The sequence below is a fragment of the Aphis gossypii genome, chromosome 2, assembly GCF_020184175.1.
Source record: "Aphis gossypii isolate Hap1 chromosome 2, ASM2018417v2, whole genome shotgun sequence".
Taxonomy (NCBI): Eukaryota; Metazoa; Arthropoda; class Insecta; order Hemiptera; family Aphididae; genus Aphis; species Aphis gossypii.
In genome coordinates, this window is record NC_065531.1 from 71,958,143 (window position 1) to 71,968,461 (window position 10,319).

At 26.7% G+C, this 10,319-nt stretch overlaps 1 protein-coding gene across 4 annotated transcripts; it reads left to right on the plus strand.

The window, feature by feature from the left end:
• Positions 1–1,830: 1,830 nt before the first annotated feature.
• LOC114129890 (tektin-4) lies at positions 1,831–6,344 on the plus strand. Of its 4 annotated transcripts, none has more exons than XM_050199173.1 (7): positions 1,831–2,228; positions 2,292–2,545; positions 2,630–2,921; positions 2,999–3,213; positions 3,303–3,528; positions 5,795–5,949; positions 6,050–6,344. In XM_050199173.1, exons 2-7 carry the CDS (start codon positions 2,322–2,324, stop codon positions 6,261–6,263), a joined length of 1,326 nt encoding a protein of 441 aa, XP_050055130.1. In that variant the 5' UTR covers positions 1,831–2,228; positions 2,292–2,321; the 3' UTR covers positions 6,264–6,344. The 4 variants fall into 4 exon arrangements, with proteins under 4 accessions (XP_050055130.1, XP_027850546.1, XP_050055129.1 ...); XM_027994745.2 differs by having other exon boundaries at positions 1,832–2,228; positions 2,630–2,936; XM_050199172.1 differs by having other exon boundaries at positions 1,832–2,228; positions 2,310–2,545; positions 2,630–2,936.
• Positions 6,345–10,319: the final 3,975 nt, after the last annotated feature.

Here is a 10,319-nt window from a genome sequence, read left to right on the forward strand (position 1 = left end):
CACAAATGTGACAAATGTGTATACAATGAGATGTATACGCTGATATTTTGATGATGACACCCTTTCCAGTCATTTAATGTAAAGGGTGCCCATCATTACAATTATTTATTATTCTGTGTTATTTTAATTAAAAAAAAAAAACAAAAAAACAAAAAAAAAATTGGCTGTTCAAACCAAAATAGTACATTTAAATTTATAATTTTTGAATTAAAAATATATTTTGATACCCTTGACTACGGCTAGACAATACATTTAAAGTTAAGTTACTTTTAACCAAGTTAATAACGGAATGATTTTTTTTCAGAAATTTATTTTAATCTAAAGAGTTGATTTTTAAATATTTGATTCATATTATATTATGTGTGATTAATTATATTCTAACAATGATTTTAATTAATATAATTCAAACAATTCGACTATTACTTTTGAAAAAGTTTAAAAAATTATTAAATTAAAAAAAATACATTAATATTTATTAAATGTTTTATTGGATTTCATCATTGATTAATATCATTTAAACACTGAGATTATTTTATTATAGCGTGGACTGTAGAAGATAGAAACTAACACGATAAATTATGACAATTATGCTTTTAAATCTCATTAATTTTAGAATAAAATTGTATTTATAAAAAGCATTAATACAATTATATAATTCGAGAACAATTAACAAATAAAAATACTTTCTTTATAGTATAATGATAAAATATTTTATCTAATCGGTAATTCATATTTAGTAGGTACACTATAATAGCTATTATTATTATTAAATTGCTTATAGTAAAACGCCCCGATGTTTATTAGATATGCAATATTACAAGCACATCTGAAATATTTGTTTGGGTTGTTGAACCATAGATACCGTATGAGAGACAACTATATTTTCATATAAAATCATGGGCGTTCAGTTTTTATAAATCATAGGTTTTATAGCTTTAAACCAATTAAAACCCCACCCACTCAATTGTAATTATTATTAATTTACAACAATTTTCATTTTATTATTTTTTTTCCATATTAAGTCATAACTTATACTCGTAACTAGAAAATTATATACATTTACATATTCATACTAAGTTAATGCACTACATTGAAGATTAAAAATGTCTGTATTTCAAATCTAACTGATTCTATAGACCATTTTGGTTTTGTTAATAATTACATATTTGGAGTGTGTTTAATTTTGAGGTATATTTTTCCATTAATGCATATAATGTGTATATTTGGTACAACTTTGATAACTAATCAAATCATTTGATCTCTTAATTATGGAAATTGGAATTTTTAATAATAACTTACTAAAATTATATTTTCAATTATTTAATAAGCGAAATTATTAAAATTTATTAATTTATTAAAAATTTGTAAAAATTAGTATTTGTTTGTTTTGTCTACATTGCAAATATGAACATAATATCTCATTATTATTTACAAATTGTTTAAATTATTTTATTGTTTTTTTATTTTTAATTTATTGTATAATATGTATTTAAATTAGTTTAAAAATAATGATTTCCTTTATATTGAAGTATTTCGTTAACCTAGCCTAATAATTTGATATTGAAAGGTACAACATTTATTTTAGTTTTATTTTATATTGTACTAAAAACATGATTACAACAAAAATTACTATTTTTTTTTTTATATAGTGTAATTTTATGATGCATTTTGGAGCATATTTTACAATTATTAGTGCATGTTTATGTATGTATATTAATTAACCATTTTCTTTACATATTTACCAAATTTGTATTGCATATAACTCCCAGTCTCTACTTATAACTTAATATTTAATATTTACGTTGCTATGATACCATTGACTGTTAAATCGGTAAGTTGTTTTGTGTTTCAAAATGTTCTCTTCGACATTTTTTTAATGAACATAAGCTAATGCATTTTTATTGATTTAAAATTTCTAATAAATTATAATAAATAGTTAACAATACTTAGAAAAATCTTTAACCTATTTAGTTATCTAATACTACTGATCCAAAACGTTTTCGTTTTAACACGAGAATCGTTTTCTATAGAAATGCTTCATACAAACATAAATGTTCCCTTCTTGCAGAGTATAATATTGTGATAATTAAACGTATTAATTTAACCATTTAGAAGCTTAATTCCGAAAATCCGAAATAAGACTAATAAAAAGATCATTTTTTATTAAGTGTTGATATAACTATTAAAATAATTTAATATTAATTTAAATTCAAGACCCACAGGTACAGGTATTTATCGTATTTTGTTATACTTAAAAATATTATCAAGATATTTTACTTATACATTTTTAGATTGGTTTTTTAAATAAGTAATTCATTATCATGGATAAAACTTCAACCCCTAAACGTCAACTCTCAATGTGTGATATGATTTCCGATGATTTATCTCAAATAAACAACCAAGCCATCGAAAAACCATGTGTCACCCATAATATCTGTGCGGATAATCCCGAAACGGAAAACAAGTTTAGTTCGTTTCTCGAATGGCAAAAACACAACGAAGATCTTCTACAACGATCAGTTCAGGGGCATCATCATTCAAATGTGTAAGATTTTGTGATTTAAACGTATATATATATTTTTTAATTTTTCTCATTTTAATATGTACTAATCAAATAATATAAACTTAGGGTTGAGTATAATGTGCAACGTGCAATAAACACTTTATCCGCTTCAGTGGATAAATGTATGTTAGATAGTACCAATAAAATTGCTGGTATGGCTAGAAACATAGATAGATGGAAAACGTACATGCTTCAAATTTTAGAAAACATACGTAATGAAATTGATTTACTTATGTTAAGTAAAAAAAAAATTCAAAAAGCTCAAATTGCTTTGAATATTATATGTTCAATATCTACGGAGTGCTTAGAACGACGATCGTTTAGATTGGATATGGATCACACACTAGATCCTGGACAAGTAGAACTTCTTAAAGTATTATTTCTATTTTTAGTTACAGTTTTGATATCTCAAGTTCTATAATAATGTAAAAATAGGAAAGAGAACTAATTACCGAAATAGGAAATTTATTTTGCCGCACATTGTGCCAAATAGAAGTACAAATAAATCGCAATAAAGATACAAAGGTTCAACTAGAAAAAAATTGGAGTGATAAACATCAATCATTTCAAATTGATACTATTAATTTAGGGCTGAATATTCAGGCGCCTACCATAATGTCACATACGGATGTTATCAAAGATTCTGAAAAGTATGATCGTTTTATTGGCGCAGAAACTTTTGAACTGTGTAATTTTTAAATGTTAATATTTACATGTATTATTTTAATTTTTATTTTAGCACTTGTTTGTCAATACCAGAATGGGAAACAATGACTAAAAGTTTATATGAAGAAGCTATACAAGTTTCAAATGAATCAAAACAATTGAGATCAATAGTCGACGATGTACTCAAGAAAAGCGCAAATAGATTAAGAGGTCAAGCTGATACAGTTGATATTGCTTTAGCGCGCTTTATATCAGATACACAACAAATTGGACAAGCAATAGAGAATGACTTACAACAAGTAACTAAAAAATTTCAAAACAAAATTTCATTCTTAAATTACATTATACATTGTTATATATTATATAATATAATTATTATAAATTAATTGTATAGGTACTATTAAATACATTATCTTTAATTAATATTCACATGTAAAATAAGAATATTAGATTAACGAATTTATAGAAGTGATAAGACTTTATTAAAAAAACAACACATTAATGGCCCATCCGATATTGAGTATAATATATATTATGTAATTAACTTTTTATAATATTTTACTTACGGCGGGGAATTCATAAGTTTGAGATAAAAATATTTTTATAAAAGAATTATAGTAACTAGCGAGATTAAAATATATTGTATAAAATGTTTGCTTTTTTGTTGATTATTTGATAAGGAAATTATAATTTATGATAAAAGCTAAGAATTTATTATTTTTTCTAGAGAAGTATTTTGATAGGGTTGAATTTTGTTGATATTCGATTTTTTAGTCACATTGTTGTAGATCGTAAGCTTAGATAAGTCCAAGGAGTAATTTGCAAATTTTTATTTTTGTATTAATAGTTTATGAAATTATTTTTAAAAATGAGAGTTTCAAACTCAAAAACGTACATTAAGTGTTAGTCTTTTTGATTTAGTGTGTTTATTCTAGATTAGTATTTTGTTAAGATGAAATTTTGGGTGAAAGTATCTATCATTATTTATTAAAATACACGTTAATATAATAACCATTGGTATGGACTTATTGATTAATGTCAAATCTGTATGTATTATAGCTATATTTATATCAATCATTTAATGTAAATAGATTCGAAGTATACTAAACGAATAACATCTAAGAGTTTATAGTTTCCTAATTTAAATCTGTATAATAAAAGAACTCATAACATTTTTGGTACAAATTGCTCATAGTCGTATAGGTATCCGTATTAGATATTTTTTTTTTGAATTTAATTGTTAAGACAAAAAGTAATCACATTTTTCAATTAATTTCACTAAATAAATCTAAATCTATTATAAAACAAGTGACTATTAAATATAATATACTTTTTAGTAGTCATTTTTGTTTACATTTAAAGAAAATAAAAAGTATATAATATATAATATACACTATCTTAATTTACAAAAAAAAAAAAAAGTAAAATATATCAACAAAACTAAGTAACAGAATAATGTACTCTAATTATTTACTTAAACTAAGGTCGGGTACAGAATAATATCAGAACTTCAAATTAATTAAATTTAAAATAATTATTTAACATAATTAAACAAATAATTAATAGTTTAAAAAATTAAAATTAAAGCAATTTTATAAACTGGAACGCAATTAATTAAAATATATTTAAAGGCTTAGTGGTAACTGATAAAATTATGTTTGTCTCAAGTGGTTGTTTCAATGATTTGTTTACATTTTTATTATGATTTTAACTCGGTAAAATAATACGTATTAATTTATGTTGAATTATAACTATTATTCTTTAAATATATATTATAAAGATTATTATTTTAAGCTTTGAGATTAATTAAATATCAATTGTCGTTACATGATTTTAATGTACAATTAAGTATAAATAATTACATTTTAAAGTGATTAAGCCTTTTATTAGTTAAGTTTGTGATTTGAGTTGAATACCCCTTATTCAATAATGTCGTATTTTAATAGTCAATTATTTATAATACTCTTAAACCTTATTAAGTATATCTGGTTAAATTACTTTTAAAAAGTAATAAAAGTACGTTGCTTCGATGGATAAAAGTTAATATAACGTTGCTTAAAAACTAATTTCGTTACAGTTATTTGTAATTTGTGTTATTCATATGCACGTCAACTTTGAGTTTATCAATGGTATTTGTTGTGTTGAAGGTGAGACAATTATCATTTTTTCCTAGTTTACTTTTATAAGGAACTTCTAGTGTTTATATTACTCAGACCCCATCTTTTGATAGTTTTCAATTTTAACACGGCTGTTATTTCTAATAAGTCATTGTACACTTGTTATTTTAATCAACGAGTATTATTTTTATCATTATTATTTATTTTTTTTATCAACTTTATTATAAGACTATAAAATAGAAATAAAATTTAATAATAATATTTAGGTATATTTAATGTATGCTTAGCTTAATTAATGGCTTATGCATACGTTAGACTTATTTGGTAGGTAATAAAGTTTAACTTAGAAAATTTGTCTATAATAATATGGTTGTATTATACTCGTACCTACATTTTAGTAACTTTTATAATTGTATACATATGTTTGCATTGATTTAAAATTTACTAGGTGGTTCAAAGATTAGGCGATTCTGAAAAATCAATTGCAGATCTCCTCCGTGTAATTTCGAATTTAGAAAAGGCCAAAAAAACTGCCGAAACAAGGTTAGACAATCGACTGAAACGTCCGGGGAATGAGAACGTAAAAGATAATGCACAACTGAGGTATTTTACATTAACTCTAAAACAATATTAACACTTATTTACACAAGTTTATATTTTTAATAAATATGCAATATAAATAAATAATATTTATTTCTTTTAGTCTTCTTTCGGAAGTAAAAAACATAACTGAAAGTTTAAACACGCTTAATTACCAATTGCACTGTGCCAGAACGGGTCATTTGGGTTTGGTAGAAGCGCGTTCAAAACTCGAAGACGATTCTCGTATTAAAAGGAAAACGCTTTGGATCGATAGTCTTAGATGTCAAAACATACGAGCGCATTATCCATCTGTGAACATATTAATTGGCCAATAAAATACCGTGATAATGGAACACGTATTGTAATGAAAATATTTTTTTATGAACCATCAAAGTACATAATATATTATCATCCAATGTATTGATACAGTATTTGCCACAACAAACTAGTAAATTTTCATTGAACGATATAAATTCAAATTATTTGAGCTATAGGTCACGTATTTGTGTATATGATTCACATTTGCAAAAAATAAAAACTTTTATTTATCAAATGAAATATAAATTAATTACATTTTTACTGTAGTACAAGTACTGTATAAAATAATCGATACTAAATTATACTTTTTTTTTACAATAAACAAAACTACATTACACATCAAACATGCTAAGTTTTTCTACATTTTTTAAGTTAATCTACAATATTATGTGTTAATTAACATATTTTTTTTTAATTACAATGAATTAATATTTTTTAGATAGTACATTCAAGCGAGCGTGAAAAGATTCACAGTTATTGGTGATTTTAGTTAAATTTGTATTATAACTAATAAAATGTTAAAAATGTGTTTATTTAATTGATTATTGTTATAATGTAAAATCACTTTATAGCAGGAAAATTTGGTGCAAATAGGCAATACCCAAAAATTTTGTGAAAATTGTAAGTATCTGCAGTTATTCGTTAATACGTATAAAGAACCTTGTATTAAACCTTTAAATCTTTAGTTTAATTAGAAAAGTTGAAGAATTTTTACTACATAATAATGTGTAATTTTCGAGATTTAAATACTTAACTGAAAAGCTTATAAAAGTTATTGTAACAATAATTTTTTGAAATTCTTTACTAGTTAGGAACCTAGTTGGTTTAATTTTTAACGCATTTATGCTCGTACATTTTTCATCGATATTAAAAAAAAAAGAAAAAATACTTCATTATAAAATCAAAACATTCATCCTATTATCTATAATTTAGAACTAATAATGTCTAAAAGTAAAAATTAACTAGGTAGTTATATTCATTACCTGCAGTATCGTAATAATTTTAAACATCACAAAATATGTTATATAGTAAATAATAAATATATAACGATTTAAATTAATTTCAATACAGGTATCACTAAGTCACGTGTCGGTGTGCGAAGAATTTTATAAAATTCGTAAATTATTCGTACGATTCAGCAACATCGCTTGGAAATAAAATAAATTCGTGAAATTCTTATTATACGAATCACTTCCGCGTAATCGCCGAATGCAAATCGTATGATGTTCTACCCGTTTCTATATCCTTTCTTATAGCTTCTATTACAGTGATGTTTACCAATATCACCGAATAGATATACTGCTCAGATATATCAAAACGATTTTTTTAGAATTTCGTACTGCACACACGTAAATATCGTATCGGTGCGTATAATAGAAATCACGTTAAGCGTGTGGAAAATACGTAGGTAAGGTTTTTCGCTTCGAGATTACTGCTGCTGCAGGTCCTTCGGATGTCGCCGTCTGTTGAATATAAACGCGATAACGCTGGAGGATTTCCTGAAAAGAATGAGTAAATAAATAACAAGTTCCGTTGGATCACGGAATTCCGTAGTCGTGCATTTGACGCTGATTGGCGTCTACGACGGCGTCTGCCGCGGCAAGTCGTGTGTACACATTACCGTAGACGTGCACGCGGACATTTTTTCTATCGCCGTCATCTTCGTATTATAAAACGATAATAACATATCTCATATATATATATTGTATTAATTTCCCCGTGAATTCGATACCCGACTGATATTCAGCCGTACGTTTGAGATCGCAAAACCGGCAGAGAGATGGGAAAAAAAAAATTCTTTTTTTTTTTTTTGTGAGTATAAACGCGACGCGCGTGCAGTCGTGAACCTTGTCTTCATTTGCATTGCGGGAACGGCTGTGGCGGCGACCTTCAACTTGGACCGCGAATACCTTACGCCGCCGCCGCCGCCACACGGTCACACGGGTGACATCACCCGGACGATTGTATGGTATATTATTATACGCGTTTATCATCGTTTCAAGTCGGGGGAGGCCTTTCACCTGTACCCGTTCGCATATTAACATACCTATTAATACACTCTATTTTTTTTTTTTTTTTTTATATATAACGTTATTGGCGTCGTCGACGTATTGGCAACGGGAACTATAGCCTAAAGGTTATGAGCAGTAATCTAATATCGGTTTCACACCGTACCCGTACGCGAGCATAATATTATATATTATTTTGCATATTATTCATAATACTATATATATAATATAAATAGTACGTATGATTACAACGGGACCGCTTATCAGGTGATCGCAATGTTTACAGGAAACTGGGTGACGGAAAAATAACGCGTTCGATATATTATTATAATAATACGCTAAACACGCCCCGTCGTATGTCCTAGAGCGAAGCTACTTTTGATTTTTCGTGGGCCGAAATCTGCAAACAATGGTTTTGGAAACAAAACCGATTATTTTCAACACGACACACGTCATTCGAGTATTTAAATATAACGTTTATGCCGCGTATACGCATATAAATTATTATAGTATTGAAATGTACGGGTGGTAAACTGTATATTAATAATAATATAGTTGTTATTTTAGTAGTTATGTAGTTATGTAGTTATTTAGTAGTCTGTGACGTATTGCGGAGAATGCGGAAATCGGGTAGTAACCTACTTACAAATGCCGTGTCTGTACGTAATAATAAGAGTGCTGCAGGTATCTAAACGCCGTTGTTTACTACTCGATGTTTTAAAAAGGTATACGGTCGGACTTAAATGTCCATGGCGGTATTCGAAATCCAAAAATCACAATAATCTATTATGACACCGAGTACGCCGTTTTCTCGTAGGTATGTCTAAGTATAAGTTTGTGAAAAACACAAAAATACACTCAATATTCTATTTCTAAAAATGCGTTATGATTTATTATAGGAATATTGTGGTATAATTATTAAGCTTAATACGTTAGTTTCGGTATTATACCTATAATGCAATTACACACGTATATACGTCTATTAGTTGCATAGCCAGAGGGTACCTACTGGTGGCACGTGCCATCTCCTCCCTCCCCGGAAATCCATTTTTTTTAATTATTAGTTCTTCAAATTATAATGACTATAATATTAACTTTATAACAAAATTATCAGGTACGCTGCAACAATGATATTATACTGTCGTATAATCCACTATTAGAGATGATATTTTCACGCTAGCTGTTGTCTTTGAAATATTAAAAAATGAAGTGAGTGTACGTAAATCGATTTTTAATTTATATCATTTTTTCAAACGTGTAATTTATTGTTTTAAAGATTAGAAATAATAAAATTAGAGCCTCCCCAATCTGTTTCTGGAAACGGTAATGTCATTAACAATATATAAAACTCAAATGAGATGGAAATATATTCCAATTTTTCGGTTATTTTTACATCAAAACATGACGCTACATACGTAATATTTAATTAAGTATAATAACGGTTTAATGATAAATATGATTACTCGAATTGAATTACTATAAATTAAATGTTATTTGATTCGTTTAAGTTTTTGATTGAGTGAGGTCTAAATTACAGTCATTAGTCGTTACTGCAGCAGATATCCTATATATAACGTTTATAAGTTACAAGATACTACAAAATTATAAATTATAATAAATACATTTATCTACATATATAGGTAAGGTGGATACATTCGTATTAAGTGCTAAGTTGTGTACGACAGTAATAACTCTAATAAATATCTGTACACCGTGCTTGATTAAAAAGTATAAAATGTTAGACTTCTCAAATTACATACCATATTCACTGGTCACTATTGCTAGTAGGTCAACCGTTTCGCCTTTTGTTAATTAAATAAAATATAATATAATGTATGATTAATATTTTTTTTATAATTCATAATTTAACCGTTACATCGGTTTTATTTTCGATTTTAATTTTAAAACGAAAACATACGTACCTACCCAATCCTTCGTTTGTCTGCGTGTATTTAGTCCTGAAATGGAACCAGTTTGTGAATCACGCTATAACAATTGAGTGACCTGCTCTGCATATTCTTTCGCAGTATCCGTCGAACCCGTTCGAGGTATTTATTTATTCGT

What these genes read in the sequence shown, in the direction of transcription:
- LOC114129890 (XM_027994745.2), top strand. Translation starts at nt 2,322, where the DNA reads ATGGATAAAACTTCAACCCCTAAACGTCAACTCTCAATGTGTGATATG. An exon ending in TAGAGAATGACTTACAACAA is followed by an intron (nt 3,529 to 5,794) that starts GTAACTAAAAAA and finishes AAAATTTACTAG; the next exon opens with GTGGTTCAAAGATTAGGCGA. An exon ending in AAAGATAATGCACAACTGAG is followed by an intron (nt 5,950 to 6,049) that starts GTATTTTACATT and finishes TATTTCTTTTAG; the next exon opens with TCTTCTTTCGGAAGTAAAAA.